The sequence below is a fragment of the Ramularia collo-cygni genome, assembly GCF_900074925.1.
Source record: "Ramularia collo-cygni strain URUG2 genome assembly, contig: RCC_scaffold24, whole genome shotgun sequence".
NCBI classification, from domain to species: domain Eukaryota; kingdom Fungi; phylum Ascomycota; class Dothideomycetes; order Mycosphaerellales; family Mycosphaerellaceae; genus Ramularia; species Ramularia collo-cygni.
In genome coordinates, this window is record NW_019716278.1 from 26,878 (window position 1) to 47,032 (window position 20,155).

The 20,155-nt window shown below is 51.2% G+C and overlaps 9 protein-coding genes; 4 read left to right on the top strand and 5 right to left on the bottom strand.

Annotated features, from left to right (window-relative positions):
• Positions 1–39: 39 nt before the first annotated feature.
• Positions 40–1,706, top strand: RCC_10679 (uncharacterized protein; the record flags this gene model as incomplete). XM_023775905.1 has 5 exons in its annotated part: positions 40–374; positions 424–445; positions 502–770; positions 818–878; positions 933–1,706. The coding sequence occupies 5 exons, from the start codon at positions 40–42 to the stop codon at positions 1,704–1,706; spliced, it is 1,461 nt and encodes a 486-aa protein (XP_023631673.1).
• Positions 1,707–2,821: 1,115 nt separating this feature from the next.
• On the top strand, positions 2,822–3,883 carry RCC_10680 (uncharacterized protein; the record flags this gene model as incomplete). XM_023775906.1 has 2 exons in its annotated part: positions 2,822–3,015; positions 3,370–3,883. The coding sequence occupies 2 exons, from the start codon at positions 2,822–2,824 to the stop codon at positions 3,881–3,883; spliced, it is 708 nt and encodes a 235-aa protein (XP_023631674.1).
• A 186-nt stretch (positions 3,884–4,069) lies between these two features.
• RCC_10681 (uncharacterized protein) lies at positions 4,070–4,943 on the bottom strand (the record flags this gene model as incomplete). XM_023775907.1 has 2 exons in its annotated part: positions 4,070–4,502; positions 4,558–4,943. The coding sequence occupies 2 exons, from the start codon at positions 4,941–4,943 to the stop codon at positions 4,070–4,072; spliced, it is 819 nt and encodes a 272-aa protein (XP_023631675.1).
• Positions 4,944–5,274: 331 nt separating this feature from the next.
• RCC_10682 (uncharacterized protein) lies at positions 5,275–6,161 on the bottom strand (the record flags this gene model as incomplete). XM_023775908.1 has 3 exons in its annotated part: positions 5,275–5,840; positions 5,901–6,041; positions 6,110–6,161. 3 exons carry the CDS (start codon positions 6,159–6,161, stop codon positions 5,275–5,277), a joined length of 759 nt encoding a protein of 252 aa, XP_023631676.1.
• A 619-nt stretch (positions 6,162–6,780) lies between these two features.
• On the bottom strand, positions 6,781–8,820 carry RCC_10683 (related to Found in Mitochondrial Proteome; the record flags this gene model as incomplete). Its single annotated transcript, XM_023775909.1, has 1 exon — positions 6,781–8,820. One exon carries the CDS (start codon positions 8,818–8,820, stop codon positions 6,781–6,783), a length of 2,040 nt encoding a protein of 679 aa, XP_023631677.1.
• A 662-nt stretch (positions 8,821–9,482) lies between these two features.
• Positions 9,483–11,176, top strand: RCC_10684 (related to vacuolar zinc efflux protein; the record flags this gene model as incomplete). XM_023775910.1 has 3 exons in its annotated part: positions 9,483–9,537; positions 9,597–9,727; positions 9,776–11,176. The coding sequence occupies 3 exons, from the start codon at positions 9,483–9,485 to the stop codon at positions 11,174–11,176; spliced, it is 1,587 nt and encodes a 528-aa protein (XP_023631678.1).
• A 185-nt stretch (positions 11,177–11,361) lies between these two features.
• Positions 11,362–13,306, bottom strand: RCC_10685 (uncharacterized protein; the record flags this gene model as incomplete). XM_023775911.1 has 5 exons in its annotated part: positions 11,362–11,794; positions 11,859–11,893; positions 11,953–12,211; positions 12,413–12,480; positions 12,539–13,306. 5 exons carry the CDS (start codon positions 13,304–13,306, stop codon positions 11,362–11,364), a joined length of 1,563 nt encoding a protein of 520 aa, XP_023631679.1.
• Positions 13,307–14,001: 695 nt separating this feature from the next.
• RCC_10686 (uncharacterized protein) lies at positions 14,002–15,972 on the top strand (the record flags this gene model as incomplete). Its single annotated transcript, XM_023775912.1, has 1 exon — positions 14,002–15,972. The coding sequence occupies one exon, from the start codon at positions 14,002–14,004 to the stop codon at positions 15,970–15,972; it is 1,971 nt and encodes a 656-aa protein (XP_023631680.1).
• A 155-nt stretch (positions 15,973–16,127) lies between these two features.
• Positions 16,128–17,349, bottom strand: RCC_10687 (uncharacterized protein; the record flags this gene model as incomplete). XM_023775913.1 has 2 exons in its annotated part: positions 16,128–16,861; positions 16,917–17,349. 2 exons carry the CDS (start codon positions 17,347–17,349, stop codon positions 16,128–16,130), a joined length of 1,167 nt encoding a protein of 388 aa, XP_023631681.1.
• Positions 17,350–20,155: the final 2,806 nt, after the last annotated feature.

Genomic DNA, 20,155 nt, shown 5'->3' on the forward strand with positions numbered 1-20,155 from the left:
AACCTCTTCCGAACACCACCCAACATTCCATCGGCCAGGATGGATTTCCGCATCGACGACGAACCAGTGCCATCGGCGGCGGCCGCCACACCCGCACAGCACCTCCCACCTGATGGGCCTCCCAAGACCCGCCAGAAGAAGAAGACGAAGCGCTCCGAATGCTCCATCTGCAATCGCAGTCTGGCAAACTCGGCCTTTCCAAAAATTTCGGACAAGTGCGATCACACGAGGGATACATGCCGGAAGTGTTGGAACGCCTGGCTCAAGGAGCAGATCGATTCTGTGGCAGCGGATCAGATTGGTTGTGTACAGTGCAGTCGGATTCTGGAGGAGTCGGACATTCGAAAACTCGCTCGTCCCGCCTCGTATGCCGCGTAAGTCGTATACTGTTGTCCCGTCTAGAACACCACTGATACTTTCTAGATACCTCGATACCAAATTAAAGGTGCGCGTTGCTGGAGGATAGCCGGAGAACTTGCCAGTACTGACACGAACTTGTAGGCATCCTTGTCGGTAGATCCCGACTTCCACTGGTGTATCATGCCAGGCTGTGGCTCCGGTCAAATCAGCAGCGGCAACATCTTCACCTGCACTAAATGCAAAGTCAAGTCGTGTGTCGCCTGCGCCGTGGAGTGGCATGAGGGAGAGACTTGCGATCAGTATCAACACCGCACCAAACTTCGTTCCGATGAAGAGGATGCGTCGGAGTTGACGGTTGCTAGAATCTCGAAGCAGTGTCCTGGCTGCAAGACCAAAATCACTCGGATTTGGTATGTCTGTTCCTGAGGAGTTTATGATTGCATACTGACGATTGCAGTGGATGCGACCACATGACCTGCACGCAGTGTAGGGAGGAGTTCTGTTGGCGCTGCTTGGCTGTATGTCTTGCTGGATATTTCTCCTTTACATGTTTACTGATATTACTTACACAGGACTACAGAGGCATTCGACAAATTGGGAGCTCTCACCACAAGCCCGATTGTTATCATTATCTACCGCTACCACCCCAGGGACCATTCCCTGCCCCTGTGACGTTTACCGCTCCGCCAAATGGCCGTCTTCTTGTGAGGCTTCCGGTTGCCCATGTCCCTCAACTGTTGGTGGCAGGACCGGCTCCAAGACGGCCTCCAGTACGGGGTCCAGGACGGCCTTCAAGACTTGAGTTTCCTCGCATAAGAGGGTTGGCCGTGCAAGTTCCTCAACCAGACGGAACTCCTCCTCCTACTGCCAGAACACCGACTCCGCCAGGTTTCGTTCCTACTTTGGTAGCATGGGACCCACCATCTCCTGCTTTATACGGTCCTTGGACCACACAACACGGATTCGAGCGACGCCACGACAATGACTCTGACGGCAGCTACAACGCAGACGATACTGCCAACGACGAGGATGAGAACACGAATCAAGCTGCCGCTCCATTTCCACGTCGTACCTCCACGCGCCTCTCGTTGCCATCCTCTCCGCGAGCGACTAGATCACAAGGAGCTGCATCCACCGATGAGCCACAAGGACCTCAGGCCACTGCTGATGCATATGCTCAAGCAGATCTGCAGGCCATGGCAGTTCCACCGGTCTCTCGTCCATCTTTGAGACCACGTACACGTGCTCAACACCACAGAACCACTCGCCGTCGTCCCGAGTCAACTCGTGCCGTGCAGACCCTGAGCGGCGAGGCCGATGGCGATGCGCACCAGCCTGTCGCCTAGGACAGCCTTTATCCTCGACTCTAGGATCGCTTCGATCGTCATTGAGAGAAGACCTACTTTCACATTATCAATGGTTCTGTTTTCAATGACTTGATACACCGGAATGGTGGATTACTCGAAGATACTGGGTGGGAATCATGGACTGATTGCTTCTGTGCATTGTTGCCGGATCTGATAGGAACTGCGATAACGCAAATGATGGCGCGATGTTTCTTTGGGAATGAATTTGGGGTTTTCATGGTTGCTTCTCATGAAATGGGGTCAGGATAGGGCTGGAGCGGGATGAGGAGCGACTTGTTTTGGGCGATATTGACGAATTCCGAGAAGACGTGGGCTCTTCTAGCTTTGTCAATCATTACAATCCACACTCATCTCCTTATAGCATCTCTCTACACACCCTCCGCTGCTACATCGTGATCATCAAGTCTCCAATCTGCTAAACTCTGAAATTCAAGAGACTTTTTATTAGAGGCGATAGCGCTGCAGCCGCGGTCGGCATTCACAATTCATGCTCCTTGGCAGCCTCAACCACGGAAGCGCTTGCATCTCCATTTCTTGGTACGTTCATGTCAATCACGTATCCATCCACGCGTCGGCCCAAAAAATGCCTACACCATGACACTTGCGACGTACCGTCGGCGATTAATGCCTTCGTTCCAGCGGGCTCTGTCGGGTCGCCTTTGCAGTCTGAAGTTTTGACGATGGCGCTCCAAGAATCCCGAGCACCACGTTGCAATCGACTGCATACCTAACGCGTACGTGCCCATAGACGCAGGGTCGACGCTCACTCACATCGCCGGTGTTGAGGAGGAGCAAAGATCCACCGCTGATCCTGCAGGCCAAGTACGGTAGGTTTGCGGTTCGTACGCGGCGCCTCTCACGGGGCATTTATTTTAGAACTCTCCGACCTTTCCATGGCTTGATGGAGCGTGTGGAGGGCAACGTTGGAATTTTGAGATCAAGGACAAGGAAGGACCGCTCGGCCCAGCAGATCACGTACCCATGGACGTCGCGCACGAGCACACTTTTCCTGCACACCCACCCACAGCCCACCCGTGATTATCCCGCGGTTGAGGGATCTTAATAGTAGCCATGGCTTGATGAGAAGCGGGGCCATGCGCGAGCAACTTCCACTACTGCAACAGCTTCCTCCGGCGCATCAGTCTCTGCCTCTGCCATCATCATTTCATGTCCTCGACGCTGGCCTTTGTCGTCGTCCTGCCACAACCCACCACCAACATCCAATAATCCATCCAAACGACCGGCGTCTTCGCCGAGGGAATTATCATGGCAGCATAGGTCATTTGAGGTAAGCACAAGACAAGACTCACTACACTCACGCTGTCCCGTCACATGTGCTGCCTCCACTACCTTACATGTACCTTTGGGTTGTTTTCCTTCCGTGTGGTTTGCTGCTACATCGCGGAGTTCATGTCTCCAATCTCACAATGTTGCACCAACAACACCAACACACTGCACGACATACTTTCGTTAATCCAGAAAAATCCTACCCACCTGCACTTTATGAGATTATGGAAAGCACAATGTTCCAGATGCCGAGCGAGCGATCGCCGCTGGTCCTCAACGACCACGCCAACATCACTAGAGATACACATTTCACCAACACGCCGTTAAGAAATACATCTGACAACAACTCAAACAGGCTGTCGTCGAACGCGACCGGTCAAGGAGACGTTCGGWATACCGCGGCAGCCAGCCCAATTCCCACCACTATCAATTCTGGAGCCAGACGTACCACAGTACCAGTAATTCCGCTTCACTCCGACCAACACCAACCACTGGCCACCATGGCAGACACGAGCACTCGTCACCGGACTCTGGAAATAGGCCAGCGAAGCAGTCCACCAAAACCAACCGCATGGCATGAGACTGTCCATCGCGATCAGCTCGTAAGAATTTACGATACCGTTGCGGAAGTCACCGCAAGAAATCCAAAATATCCAAAATGCACCACCTCACAGGTAGGAAGCACACTAAATGCCATGTTGAAGCGATGTCCGGAATTGGCACAAGGCAAAATCCCGCTCACACGAGACTGGATCGAATATGTTCTTGGAAAAGCACTACGGTCACCTTTTTGCACTGCAGCTATGATGGGCAGATGGGAAAYTCTGGCATCGAGCGGAGGAGCACGAGGCATGTGGGGACCGTGGTGAGATGTGATGATTCGGTTTGGTTAATGGATCTCGCCACGGAAGTTGGCATAAATGGAGCGTTTCTAGCGTCATCGGAGGCATTGCAAGAATGGCAATGACATGGATGAAAACCCTCTCATGAGGAATGAATGATGTACACGACCGATCATGAATAATTTGGACGAGCAGCAACTGCTATACCTACAATCAATAGGCATTGTAAAGATCCCTGATGTCTCTCACCAAATCCTGCACGCTGCTTCCTCCCTCGCAGTTCTTCCACTTTCCGCCATCACGGATACAGCGTACCTCATCGWTGAGTCTGATTGTACAGCTGGTAGTGACGTTTGCTTCTTGGCTTCGCTTGAAGCTGTCCTTGAGCAGGTCAAACGCAATCGAGCCGTCATCATCCGCCGTACAACCATTAACCTTGGACATGTCGATCCCGTGCTCCAAAGCACAGTCCTCAACGAGCGTCCTCTCCGGAATATCGGGGTAGTCTCTGGACAGGCACATTGTAAATCCAAGATAGATCTTCGGGTCGGGATACAGTTTGGCGGCGCAGAGCTCAATCAAGTTTCCGAGACACTCCTCCTGTCCATGCATACAAGCGACTCCGTCATCGTGGTTCGTCTCCCTACTGTGATGGTTAATGAATGTGCATGACTGCAACCACGCGACAAGAATCAACTCACTTCCCGATGTAAGACAGCTTGAAATCCACCTTTGATGAGACCTGCTGCATCGCCGGAAGAATCAAATCATGCAGGCATTCTTTAGCATCTGGACACTTGCTCATAATGTGCGCCTCCAACGGAACTTTACTGTCGAGCATCCAGCCGCCATCATCATCCATTGAATCTGAAGCAATCACAGTCAAGCAGAATGTCATGAACATGACTAAGATCGCTGTTGTGATGAACATGATCCATCTGTGGAATTTTCCCGAGGTGGATTTCGACCATGCCTTCATGTATTCGCGTTGAGCGGCGAAGACACGCTGTTGTAGGTCTGAGAGTGATGGCTGGGTCTCTTCCTGAGAGGCTAAGAGTGGCTGCTTTTCCACGTCTGTGCCGGCCATGTTTGTGGGAGTCAAGATGGAAATTTGGGCTGATGTTTTGATGGCTGCGGCGAGTCCAACGTTGATGATGACAGGAGGGTGGTTCTTACTTTCAGTTGCAGGGTTTCAGWTGACAGGGAGTGGCGATCGGAACGTCGGCTTCGACGAAGCGAATTGAGGCACGTGACGATATACTAACGTCGTTTCTTGCGGCGCTCCTTCATCATTACAACATGCATCATACGATCATGGATTGCTCAGCCCACATTCGATGCAGGACTGTATCCGATGACGCGAACATACAGAAAAGCAGCGGGAATACACGGGCGCGGTCAATTGGACATTTATTGAATTACGTTACTTTACGATCCGCCTTCTTTTTCCTTCTCTCTGCCGGATCCAGCATCATATACTGCGATCTTTTAGACACTCCGCGTACTTTAGAAGGGGGAGAAGGATCCGTCCGAACAACACGCCGTGTGGACATTCTAAACGCCGTGACAGGAACAATCGACTTCTCCATCACATTGAGAATCTCCGAATCGCTCACAACCTCTTGGTTGAAATAAGCAGCGACCACAGGCTCGAGCTGCATATAAAGCTCCTCCCWTCTCGCCGAGGCCTCTTCACGTATCTCAACGAGAAGATGTTCCAAGCCTACGTTCTTGGGAGTGCTGTAAACTTCTTCCTCGTAACAGTCCGTCAATCTTTTCAGACTGGCCAGCAGCCTTTTATCAGTGGGAGACATGTGCTTGAAGGTCAACTTCAAGCAATCTGCCAGTTCTACAACATCACTTGCTTGGTCTCTGTGTGCATCCCTGAGTGCCCCGAGATTATCTTCGTCGATCTTTGTTGCCCTTCCGAGGTCTATAATGACGAGGTCCGGGTAGTCGTTGAAAGATCCAGGATAGCGAAAAGCTATATTCTTATCGTTAATATCGTTATGAACATATCTGTTCGCGTCCGCAATGTGTGTACCATTCACAATACCAAAGTGAAGTTCCAGAAACGCCGTGGTAACGTCGTGGWGAAGATGCCAGCTGAATGCATCAGGGGGCATATATGACTTTTTCCTACGATTGGAATTGATGTTTTGCTTGAACAACGCGAGACTTCCACCTGCGAGGAGCTCACTTGTTAGCCAGCCAGCTCTCTCACCGTCTGCATTCAGTATTTTGGCCACGTGCATTCGACCATTACCCATATCTTGCAGAGCTTCGATCTCGTTTTGGCAGTCATCTGTGTGAGTGGTGTTGGAGATTTTACCCGCTTGCAGAGCTTCTCGTAGCTGAGTGCATGTTACTTCTTTCGTCAGCTCCCCTGCCGTGTACTGTGCATAGATTCTGTTAGCGGGTGCCTTTTCGATGGTGACGAACACTTCTCCTTCTTTGCCACCTCCGAGACGCTTGATGATGTAGTGCCCTTCCTCGAAGCGTTCCCGGATGTTGACGTGGGAGTACAAACCCTCACTGCTAGAACTCGACATATCGGATCTTGGATGGGTCGGTATGCGGTTTGAAAGTTGTGCAATGGTAGGACCAGCCTATTTCGTGAAATTGTTGAATTGACGAGAGCGTCTGGGGTTCCTGGAGGTCATTATAACGTTCTCTTCGAAGTGCCTAGTCTTTGTTGTTGAACATTGAGCTTGTTAGAATTGCTCACGAACAAAGCCTCGTTGTTCACAGACCAAGAGATGCGATAAATGAGGAACAAAGAACCGCGTGCACAATGAAGCGCAGTACTGGTTGTGGAGCTTCGCCATCGAGGGTAGCGATGAGGAAGACCGATGTAAATGTGATTCCTTCGTTATGAGACATGGCTGAGTATCAGTTTGGATGATTCACCAGAAGATAGCCTGCTACTTCCCTTGCAACCTCTTCATTCTCTCTTCGGCAGCCCTGGCCCTCTTCTCCCTCTCCAATTTCATACGCATCTCCTCGCTCATACCTTTGGTTTGCTCCATTCGTCGCTCCTGGGCCGTCAATGGCGGAGCGTCCATAATTCTGCCTTTCCCGAACTTCTTCTCCTTTCCAGCAGTCTCCTTCGCAGCGTCCTCCATTCGCAACCTCTCAGTCTCGGCCTGTCGCCGTGCCTTCTCCACTGCATCTTCTGCAGCCTTTTCCTCCTTCTCGCGCGCAGTTCGAGATTCAACTTCAGCCTGGGAAAGAGCTGTAGGAACGCCAGCGGAATCCCAGTCCCATCGACTCTCCCCGAGCTGCGAACGTGCAAGACGGAAGGCATCCCTAGTAGCGCGGTCCCCAGCAATCTCGAATGCGGATTTGCCATCATCGTTGCGTATGCTAGGATCGGCACCAGCCTTGCTTAAAAGAGCTGTGACACACGCAGGACTGTTTGAAGATGCGGCGAGATGGAGTGGAGTCGGTGCGTGGTGATTCTGATCGGCCGGGAAAAAGCGAAAGTCCGGGGTGAGATTGCTTGATTTGATGTATGATAGTAGACCGGGAGCCTTCGATCGCCGTATGAGAGCTTGAAGTTGCGTTGTATGCAGTGTGGCCTCTTCGTCTTCCTTGGAAGGTTTTGCCGCTTTGGGAGTGCTCGTCTTGCTGTTTGCCAATGCCGAAGCCTTCGCAGCAGCGATTGCGGCCGCCTCCTCTGCTTCTCTTGCTACAGCCGCTTCATCTACAACATTCACCTTGACCCTTGTAAGTTCTACAAAGGCTCGCATAAGCTCAGATTGAGTAGCACGACGAGTGTTGAATGGGAACCCTCGAAGTCGAGTATCCTTGTGGCTGAGGACTTGATCATCGTACGGCCCGAACAGTGTCCTCCGGTTGGTACTTCCAGTAGCACGAATGAAGATTAGTTCCGCGCTGTCAATCAAGTCCTTCCACTCGAGTAATAGATCACGGACTTCTTGAGTCAATGCTGATTCGTTGTACCTTCGAATACTGGCACCAGCAGAGTGTGCGTTGCCCTTTGAATTGTCGTTTGCGGATTGCGAGCCACCCTGCTTCCGACGTGTAGTGTACCGGTGGAAAGTCTTGTGTGCGATGACAGTGGCGGCTCTATCCTCGACTCCAGCTTTCTTGGTCATCTTCGGGGTGAGGGAGACAATCATGCCTGCGAAATGGCCTCCACCGATCATACAAAGAAAGTAGTGCGGTCCGGAAGCACTGGTGCCTTTTTGGATCATCGAAGCTGGCAGCCGGACTCCACCATCTTCTTCATCCATGTCTGGCTTCTTCTGGTGTTGAGGCGCGGGCTTTGGCGCGAGTTGTTTCTGCCGAATGGTCTCCCCAATTTTGCCCTCCTGGTCCTGTTCTGCAATGGGAAACAGAGCGCGATATACTCCGAGTGATGTGTTTGAGGGTAGCTTCGAGGTCCCAAACCACACCATTGGTGGCTTACCAGCTCCCTGCTTTTGTCTCTTGCTCGGTGCATCCTCCGCATCTCCATCCGTGATCTTCGCCTGCCGTTTCAACAACGCGCTGAGGGTCGAGTCCTTTGCCTTTGCAGCACCAACGCCGGCGCCAAACTCATCACTTTCTTCATCCTCCGAGTCAGACGAGTCGGATCCGGATATGCTCTCGTCTAGCTGGCCCACTAGACGCTCAAAGTCCGCTTCAGCAACCGCACTCTTCCCGCGTAACTTTTGTTTGAGATTGTAGCCGTGCAGGTCGGATCGAATGTGACTCTTTTGGTCGGCGAGTGAGGTGAATGCAAGGCCGCATAGATTGCAGGATGTCGCAGATACGGCGCCTTCTGACTGTTCGGATGTTGTTCGAGCTTCAAGCTGCGATGATGGCGACAATGAAGGTGGCTGCTCGGGAGGGTTTGCTTGTTCACTCTTCAACTGTAGCGTGTACAAGATCTCCTCTGGCAAATCAAAGACGTAGAGTGGGCGGGCGATGAGTTTGTCTGCCGCGATGGCCGCCATGTTGGCCTCACGAGGATTGAAAGTGTCTTTGTTTTGTTGAGAGGAACAAAGACAATCCCAGAACGTTGCTGTTCATCATCAAACATTCAACTCTTGACTCAGCTCCTTCCTGGCAAAATCCACCACTCACATGCGCGTCATTCGGTGACATGCCTTCGTCCCCACTAGCGCTACTTTGAGCTAATCCCACGCGATCTGCGGGCGCGATCTCTTGGCGGTAGGGGAAAAGGTGAGAGAGCGAAAACACCTTGATGGTTTGACGGTCCGGAAGGCGCTTCGTGGTCCATTATCTGGGCACACCCTTTCACGGCTGGGTTCTTGCCTTCCGCGACTCCTTCCCTCGAAATACATTTATTTCCCCCTTGTTCTGCCTCTGGGTATATCATCCTGGGACCCATCCATCTTCGAGATCGAAAGTCTTTCTTGCTAGCTTCCGAGACACGGAAACCTGCAGTGGCGTCGCGTGGCGGTGCGTAATAGACAAAAGTTACATTCCTGGACACCCCGGACACGATACAGAGACAACGACTCAGTAGTGAGCAAGGCGGTCTGTGAGACGGTGAATCAGCAATAACACACCATCCGGATCAACAATCATATCTTTATCGGCCGACTAGCTTCGTCAGTCGACTTCACTCGTCTCGACGACATCAGTCTCCAACATGCCTCTCCACAATGACACCCGTGGGTGGATCATGACCGCGCTGAGCGGTATAGGTAAGTCTACCTATACCTTACAATACTGAAGGACCCTGGAAGTTACTAACGTCCAACAGCATGCGTGTTTGGGGCTTCTTTCATTTGCATCGACATCATCGTTCGACTGWTTCCCGGCAAGAAAAACTTCAGAATACAAGACAGCGACATATTTCTCTCGCTATCATTGAGTCTGAGCTTTGGCGTCATGGTATGATCAGAAACTCTTTAAATTCAGTGCAAGCTGACTCGGTTCCAGCTGTTCTCCGCACTATACAGCATGCTGCCATCTTCAAAACGATCCCTCGAAGCTGGCGGCTGGTCCCCAAAGGAAGCATCTTGGATCATGATTGCGTGTTTTGTTGGCGGAGTCGTTGGGATTCAAATCATCTCTCGCTGGATGCATCACTTCGTTCCACACAATGTTGTGGAGTGTGAACACCAGCACGAGGATGTAGAGATGCCCAAAGAACGCGTCAGCGTTCATGTCGATCATCACGATCACGATCACGATCATAGTCATCAATCCCACCACGAACATRAGCACTCCCAGATGGCTCAACGACAACCATCTATAACTTCTCTGACCAGCCCACATCTAGCGCATCTGCCGCGCCCACAAAGTAACCAACGAGCTACATCACTTCGGTCCTTCTTCGCCGTCGATAACAACGCACCAGACGGTATTGACTCAGACCAGGGAGGAACTATGGACCGGGCGTCTTCAAGACCACGAACTCTGCAGACTCGCATCACGGATGGCATCACGCAACTTGCTACAGGGAAGGATGCCCACTGTCATGACGGTGGGCCGTGTTATGGATTCAGCGATACGTGTCCCCCTGCCTGCTTCAAGACGATGAGTACTAGAGCAAGCAAAGCGAGCCTACGAACTCCCACCAACGGCATCAACCGCCCCGCAGCAACGAAGAGTCTCACAGCTACCGAGTCCACGCCTTTGTTACATCGCGCTTCCGAAAGTACACTGGGCAGGCCAAAGACACGAGTAGTAACGGAGGATGGTGCCCATTGGTTGGACCAATTTCAAACTGGTCCGTCGAACACAAGCTCGACAGCAATTGTACACCTACACAGCCACCACGGCACTCGCTCGCACCCACATCCACACCCTCACAAAGACCACGACGAAGAATCACCCGATCATCACCACCATCACGTCCCCGAAAATGCCTTCCTCTCCATCGGTCTCCAAACTTCAATAGCAATCGCCCTCCACAAACTCCCGGAAGGCTTCATCACGTACGCCACGAACCACGCGAACCCCAAATTGGGTGTCTCCGTCTTCTTAGCCCTCTTCATCCACAACATCACCGAGGGTTTCGCAATGGCATTACCCTTGTATCTCGCCATTAACAACCGCATAAAAGCAATGCTCATCTCATTCGTCTTGGGCGGATTGAGTCAACCTTTGGGTGCAGGCGTGGCGGCTGTCTGGTTCGCAGCCGCCGGCAGGGGCAAATATGAGCCCGACGAAACTGTCTATGGTGCAATGTTTGCAGTCACGGCGGGAATCATGGCTAGCGTTGCACTGCAATTGTTTCAAGAGAGTCTTGCGCTCGCGCATTCCAAGGGATTGTGTTTGGTTGGTGCATTTGCTGGTATGACGGTCCTTGGGATTAGTAGTGCGCTCACTGCTTGATTGAGGTTTTGGCATTTGAGGAGTCATAGGACGGTCTCGGGATGTGCATTATCTGGTATGACATGTATGGTATGGTATTGGTGTTGTGAAATTATACAATCGCGATTGTCACGGACGATGGAATGAATTATTGTTCAGCGTGGCCGTATTCAATTTCATCTCGTAAGCTGTTTTGATAAGTAATGTTACCCTGCGTCCTGCGTTTCCGCCATCGATGTCGTGATATCTGAATAAGAAAACCCCATTCGATAACGGTCTTCAAATCCAACATACACAGGCCACTTCTCATCCACCTGCATCCCATCACGATCCCCCTGAGCCCCCTGAGCCTTCCGTCTATCCTCCACCGTCTCATCCTCATCATCTTCAGCAGGCGGTATGGGGCCATTAATCGCAGCCAAGAGAGCAATGGGAGTGACTCGATCGCGAGGTTGATCCCACAAGCAGCTTCGGACAATATCCACCAGGTGGCTACTATACGTCTCCAAGGCGGTTTCCTCCCAATTGAGAAAAAAGGGATCGCCTTGTTTTAATGATATACCGCTATACTCGACAATGTTGAATCCATTACCTTCTGCGTCTGCATCTTCGTAGTATACATAGCGGACGTCTCCATTCCTATACGATGATGGTTAGGAGCTGTTCGGTGGGAATTGAGTATCGCTGACACTCGACGACTTACATGAGTTCGAATGCGCAGACTCCAATACCCCAAATCTGACCGGAGAAGATTAGCAACTCTCACCCACGTTGGTTTTGATGCTATCTTATCTTACATTTGCCGGTGAGAGAATTTGCTCGCCATCCAGGTCTCCAATCTCTAGACCTGAGACTTTCTCACTCATCCATCGAGCTTCGGAGGATCTGGTCTCGGGAGCTCCCCAGCTCAAATCGGCTGCGGAAATCTCTCGCAAGATATGTGGATTGAGTGTGTCAGTTGGGGAGGTCTGTAGGGACATTTCGAAATCTCCTAGTTTTGCGTCTGGGTATGCAGCTGCGGGTATTCTCGATGATGTCAAAAAGACGTTGTCGGGTCTGTTCTGTATTAGCGAGGTGTTGCAGAGATCCATCAAATCAAACATGTCAATATAAGAAATCATCGACAAGATCAGCGCTCTCAACCACTCTCTTTATTGATATACCGACCACTCTGCTGGTGGTAAGGGCGTCTTGTCTCGAAGAACAACCCTCCTATCGACAGCTCTGCATCAAATGATGGGGATAAACCATACGTACTTGAAATCATAATGCACAATCTGCTGCCACCCAGGTACAGGACCAGCAAGGCTACCCTGCTCCATCACCTAGATCAGATGTAAGCAAGCCTTCAACAATATATTTATTCTTGACAGCAAGACATACAATTGCTGCTCTTGCCAATTGTTCAATGACACGCCAGATGAGCGGCTCTGGGATTCCATCCGGATGCCTCGCATTCACCTGCGACAGGTCTCCTCCATCGCAAAATTCCTGGATCGTCCGGTAGATGTACTGGGCAGGCAGGTTCCGATATGCACTCGCGCGTACAAAATGGCCGCCATCCGGAACCATACTCAATCGGTTCTGAACAACATAGTCCATGTGCTGTCTACTCTGAAAATCTCGTAGATCCGGTCCCGACCATCTTGTGAAATCGACCCAAAAGGTTGGGGGCACTACTGTATCCTTCAACACCCTACGGTCGACCACAATCTGCTGCGCGTCGAGCTTCACCCAGACGTGGATTGAGTTGTCTGTCCTTCCACCAAAAAGGGGCCATCCACCTCGCCAGATGGCATCTGCAGCTTGCCCATTCTCATCCGTCTTACCAAGGAGTTCCTGATTGTCTTGGTCTGCTTCGGCTAAGCGATGTTGCTCTGCTTGTGCAGCTGTGGCTAGTCGATCTTGCTCTGCTTGTGCCGCGGCGTCTAGACGATCTCGCTCAGTATTACGTCGCTGTATGTTGGCGTCGATACGGGCTTGCATCCTCACTTCTGCGACGCGGCGCCAATCAGGCACACCGGAATCTCTGATCTGCTTGGTTTCGGCCCAACCTGCGGATACCTCTTGTAGAGCAGATGCATAATTGTCATGGCGATCCTGTCTGATGTAGCGTTTACGGAACGCTGGCCATTTGGTGGGTACTACCATGGTGTTCTTCTTGGGTCTTGTCGATCCTGCAACGGCTCAGCAGACCTTGAGAGGTGTCGATTTTGAATTTGGAAATGGAGATGCAGGAAAGAAAATGTTCAACAAAGGAGATGCAAACTTCGCCGGAAAGAGTGATGTGAGACTGCAAGTAGCGTGCTTGGACGAGAAAGAGGGGGAGATGTGGTACTGACAAATTCTGTATGGTGGTTCGTTCACAGCCGGGCCTCGAGCACCAAATCGGCAGAATGTGAGTGAGTGAGTGAGTGTATGGCTGTTGAGCCCAAGTTTCTAGTTACGACTTTGCAGTCGAAGAGACTGAGTAAAAGAGACCGAGTAGAAGAGACTGAGTAGGAAAGACTGAGTAGAAGAGACCGAGTGAGGTAGGAGAGACTGCGGAGAAGGGATGCATGCCTCAACATGACTTGTAATGGATACAATGGCAACGCGCTGTGAGATGTGTCGCTCGCTGTCTCCTGCCAGTATACCGAGGATGTCATGGTACTTTATGTATGTATGGTCAGGCCGTGATGACCTTGGAGTTTGCAAGTGAATGGAGGTGATGTTGATCACGTTGAGGGAATGAATGGCAGACAGACGTTAAGCGATCGATTGTTGCCGYGCCAACCGATAGATAACCTTTTCGCACGAGCTCGATTCCCTCGACGACATGGCAGCATCCAGCATCAGTAACAATCATGGCGCGCCAACAAGTCTACGGGAAGCGCTCGCGAGCCACATTTGATCCGCGAGCAGCAGCATCATACTCCAGCCCGACACATGCACCACCGGAACCGAACCCTACGAAACCCGACGTCGCGGTGAGGAAGATTGTTTTGGACGATGCAGAACAAGAGGACCAGGTCCAGGTCAAGGATGCGGAGAAGGCGGACAGAAAGGCAAGACGTGCACTGGGAGAGCGGAATGCCAATTCTGTGGTGCGGCCGGTGGAGATTGTGACATTGGGTACTCCGAAGAAGACCAAGACGCCAAAGAAGAGCAAGAGACCCAAGGAGCAGCAGGATGAACAACAGCGTGAGGATATCGTCGCGACGACCATTGCTGTCGTCCTCGTCAGTTCAAAAGTCGACGAGGAGGGAAGCGAAAATGTCAAGACCAAGAAGCCAAAGTCGAGACGAAAGGACGAGGCAAGGGAAACTGAGGACTTGGACCCCGACGTCGAAGCCGAAGCGTTGAGGCAGGCCAAACAACAGAGAAGAGAAGCCAGAGCAGCAAAGAGACAACAAAAAGAACAGAAGCTACGAGATGCCGAGCTGGAATCTCAGCAAATAGTGTTGCCTACGGACGATGATGTTGTCCAAATCCGCGACGAGGAAGCCCAACAACCAACACCACCGCTCGACCTCTCCGACCCATACCAATCACATTGTTCATCCCTCTTACACCTCTCTTCACATCCGCTTACACCATTCTCATCATGGTCCGCCGAAATCTCGGAGCATTTCACCGTCACAAAGATAGCCGAAGCCTCCTTTGGCGAGGTCTACCGACTTTCCCTTCAAATCGTCCTCCCCGACTTTGACAGATCTGATGAGTCCGTCTTTAAAGTCAWCGCCCTCCGACCGCCGGAGTCAACCTTCCCAAAAGGCAAGAAGCGCAGTGCAGCCCTGAACAAGGCAGAGATGATGTCCGCTCCACTCGACGTTGCGAATGAGGTCAAGCTACTACAACGCATGTCCTCCATCCCTGGATTCACAAACTTTCGCGACTTGAGGATCGTGCAAGGACGCCCTCCTGAGGCGTTCGTCGAAGCCTTCCACAAATTCAACGCCATCCAAGAAAGTAAGGGCAGGGACCTCAGCCACTTCCCGGACCCCAGCAAAAAGTCAAATTATGCATCCGATCAGCTTTGGGCCGTGATTGAAATGCAAGATGCTGGAACCGATCTCGAGCAGTTGGTTGAAGTGGGAACTTGTGCTCCAATCTGGGACGTGTGGGATATCTTCTGGCAAGTCGTTCTATCTCTTGCAAAAGGCGAGGAGGGCGCAGAGTTTGAACACCGAGATCTTCATCTCGGAAACATATGCGTCAGTCGCAAGCAAGAGACCAAGAGCATGCAAGTCGATGTGAAGAAGAAGCTGGGCTTCACCGGATTGGAGACCACCATCATCGACTACACCATCTCCCGCTGTCGAATGCAAGACGATTCAATCGCGTACTTGGATCTCGATCGAGATAGTACGCTTTTCGAGGGAGATAGCACTGAAGAGTATCAATATGATATCTACAGGTACATGCGTGGCGTCATGTACTTGGACTCTGCATACACCTTCCCCTCCGAAGATGAAGTCAAGCAGTCGGGAAGAACCTGGGAACAGTTCCATCCCCAAACCAATCTGGTGTGGTTGCATCTGGTGCTCTACAAACTTCTCGAGCAGATGCAACGGCCTAGCTCGAAAAGAGCTCCGGCGAAAAAGATGAAGGAGAAGCACATGCTCTGGAAACGAGCTTATGATTTGGAAGTTGTACTGTCCAAGGTTCAAGAACTTCTCGACCCGGATGCGATTTGCGAGAATGGGATCCGCTCGGCTAGAGACTTGGTCGTGTTGGCGATTGAGGAAGAGTGGCTGGATTGCATGGACGTTGTTGGAGAGGGTGTGGAAGATGACGAGGACTTGGCTCTGCAGATGGAAGGTTTGGCAGTCTAGTTTTACGTCTAGTTTAAGTCTAGTTTTACGTCTTGGCTGCGTTCTGAGCGAGCGAGGCGTTTGGGAAAGGTACCTATGAGCATTTCGGTATTTACATATCAACTCGGCAAGCATCCTCATTCCAACAAATGTCTTCAAATGCTCAGTCTTGGTCTTCAACTACCCTCGTCACTCGCGTTGACCGACCAGTCTGAAGATAAATCCTCTCCCGTGGCTAGAGTATCAAACGACAAACCAATCTTGTATCGATCCGCTGCACGAATATAGTCCATTGGACCATCATCATCATCCCAATTATTAACATCATCCGCAGTAGCACCACGAGCACCCTTCCTCCTCTCACACAAAGCATCTTCCGAAACGGCCTGAACAGATAACAACAGCTCCCCAGGCGTAGGCCTCATCGTCGGATCATCTTCCAAACAATTCCTCACCAGCTGTACTAGCTCCTCACTATAGTACTCCAAAGCCCCACGATCCCAATTCTCCCACCACATATCCTCACGATTCCAGAGCATACCGGGATAATCCACTCCCTCGAATTTGACGGGACGGATCTCGGCTCCACACATTAGAGTGAACATGGTGGTGCCTATATTCCATACATTGACCGTTGAGCACACTTTATCCGCCGTGAGATCTTGTCGGGGAATGGTGGGGAGTGAGAGGCCTTTTTCGGGATATCCTCTAATGATAGCGGCGCGATGTCTGGGTGTGCGGAGCTCGGGCGCCCAGTATGCGTCGTGGCCGGCTGCGTCTTCTCGCCAGACTTTCGGGTTGAAGGGGTCGTCGCGTGTGGTTTCGATGCTGTGTTCGAAGTCGCTGAGTTGGATTCGGGGGTATTCGGAGTTGGGAACTCTGGTTAGGAAGACGTTGTCCGGTTTGAAGTCTTTCCAAGTGAGTCTTTGATTCATCAGGGAATTAATATGGGTAGGTGAACTTACCACGATGTACAACTTCCTTCCAATCTTCCTCTTGACTCTGAATCGCGCCTTGCTGCATAACGAGGACTGCCTTGATGAGACCTTCGAGGATACTCCATGCCAACGGCTCAGGGACATTGCCATCGCCATCTTCGTCCCGATATCTCCTGAGTATGCTGCCGACGTGTCCCTGGTCGCAGTAATCCAGAACAAGCTTATAAGTCCACGCTTCATTATCTATCACACATGCTCTGACGCGATTGAAGAACTCCCCGCCATCAGCTGCCGTACAGAGTTTTCGCTGCAGATGATAGTCCATGGGTAAACGCTGCTGATAGTCCTTGACATCACCAGTCCATTTGGTAGCATCTAACCATACATCACGCAAGACCTGAACGGTCTTGACAACACGACGTTCGGCAATATTCTCATCTTCGTCAACTCGAACCCACATCACGACGCTCYTATCATCTCCGTCCTTGAATGATCCGCCTCCTCGCCATGGGGTATCATTGCCCTCTGGTCTATGTTCTCCTGCTGTACGGACTGAAAAACTGTATTGTGATGCCAGCAGGAACCTATCGCCATCATCCTGACCCCGTGCGGCGACTTCAGGAGGTGGAGTTGGTGCCGGTGGCAGCGCCTGCTGTTGTCGTTGGGCTGCTGCCGCACGTCTCGCCGCAAGTCGATCTGTCTTTGATAAAGGCTTCACGCTGGCCCACTGAGTTGACAACGCCGTGATGGTCGCCGCATAATTGCCGTGGAGTGGGAATTCAGTGGGATAATTTGCACGCACGAATTTTTGCCAGGTACGGGGAGGCATTTGCGATGAGGTTCATGGGTGAGTTGCCACGGCATGGTGAGTGGATCTTTTCGTATAATTAAGAGCAGACAGCAAGCCGCATGTAACAAAGAAAGGCCGCATGAGGAGCTGTGAGCATTGTAGAAAGACAGGTCAAAGTGGGGAGGAAACAAAGGAAAGAGCCGGGACTTCCGAACGCCATACTAAGTGGGAAGGAATGAAGCTGTATCTCGAAAATCGAAAGGCGCAAGAGAATGCCACATATTTGGAGAGTTCGCCAACAATACACCAATCCAGAACAGACCGATCAGTATGTCTTCCCGAAAAGCTACGAAGCCATTTTCGATATCTTGACATACTATGCTTGAGACGAGTTTCCGGGTGTAATCCACAGCGTGAACAGACGATCCAGACAGCCTGGTGCCTTGAATACGGCTGTCTTCTCTTCTTGTTCTCGCTCCTTGTACGAGAGATCTGATGCCTACTTAATGTTGGTATGTCCAACGTTGAAAACATTTTCGGTGGTGGACGTTGCTACATGGTAGAGTGAGAACTCGCGTGACAATCAAGAATTGTTGCGCCCGAGTTGTCAGAGTGGAAGCTTGCTGCCTTGGCAGAAGCCGTAGCCGCTGATACTTTTGTGTTTTTGCTGAAAGCTCCTGTACTTCACTTTGATGTTGCCCAGATGTAGAGCGCAATGGGTGATTATATCATCCACATTTCGCTCAAGCAGTCTGACTGGTCGCTTGTCCAGATCACCAGCTTCGTCTTTCTGTCAAAGAATCTTGGAAAGTGCAATCAGTTTGCAAACTCTACTGAAGTGAATGTCATTGCTGGTCTGTGATTGGCCAATTCACTCCTGTTGTCGCGCTAACGAGACTCTGTCTTGGCGCCAGGCCTACTGGATCACATGCATCGCAAGAGCGCCGTCGGCGTCGGAACTCGATGATGGAAGTAGATATATGCAGACAGTGCATCTTTGGGCGACGCCTCGCCTTCCTCGCTGAATTGCAGCCACACTTGCATCGCTTGGCATCGCTCACATTTGGACATTCCGATCTTGCCAACGCCTTCTTCCCCGCTGCAGTTATAGTCCACACAATGCTTGCACTAAGGCAACAAACACTGCCTCTCTCATTCGGGTCGACGTATCTTGAGTGCAATGACTTGGGAAACTGGGATCATCGGCATAAACTCCGCCGCATCATGGCACAGTACTCACAGGTGGTCGGCAGAATGATGGTGATCCGGAACAAAGATAGCAAAGACTGCAGATTTTGCAGACCTGCGACCTCGACGCATATGGGTCCTATTGCCTGTTAGCCCGCCGACGCTAGTAAGCTGGTTGCGAGTGTAAAAGGTACAACTTTTGCATCAGCCACTATACTTAACATCCAAAACACCCCTAGAATAGCGCCCGCGAGGAGCGCGAAGAAGATGAGTAGTCCTTGTGGTTGGAAGGGTATCCAAAACGGAAGACATGACAGACCGCAGATGAATGTAAAAGTACTTGCCACGTCAAAGCGGTAAGATTTGTCACTTGAAATTCCAATAATGGGACGGCCCACGACAGTCCCAACATTGAGAAACACAATAGTATCGGTAGCACGCTGAGGTGACATGCCCATGGAGAGCACGGAATTAGATGGCGAAAATAGAAGTGTAATGTGGCCAAGCATACTCACAAATGTCCATGCGAGCAGAAGTTGGATGGTGTATCTCTGAGCAACGTGGTGTCGAAAGCCGGTTGTGGTGACCTTGTTGTCTTGTTGTGATCCCTGATCAGGCTGGTAGCAATTGTAACAAGAATAACTGTTATCAGGCGAAAGGTTCAAGCCGCCGATGAGTGTGAGCAAGACAGCCGATGCGTCAGAATACCATGAGGTAGGTAGAACGCGAGGTAGACGCCGAATGACTATGAACAAGTGTTAGCGCCCTTTCACTGAAGTTGACTTTTCTTAGGAGCATGGATACAGATACGGCGTTCCAGGTCGAGAAGTTGATGAGGAACAGGGCGACGTCACATGTCCACCACCAGCCGTGCTGCGGTGGTCTCGTCCACTTCGCTTGCGGGAGATGTCGTAGGGGATGGGTTGAAACGTGTCCATGTATTCACCACAGAGGCTGTCTATAGCGACATCGCCCCATTTGCGAAGAGTTGTCAAGATATGGCAGGTAGTACGGGTGGAACGGAGTGGTGTGGAGCAAATTCTCGGAAGGATCCCTCTCAACACATCAACACAGCTTGTACACCGCATAGGTTTTGATGATAGAATCTGACATCCATTGCACATCTACATCGGATATTGAGCAGACCGAACTCGACGATGCAAAGCCATCGATATACCTGAAAATCTTTGCTGGACGCATCCCACGACACGCACTGATTCGCATCGTTTTGCTCCACAGCAAATGACCTGTATTGGCATCAGCGTGGGACTTTTTGTGGAATGGATCG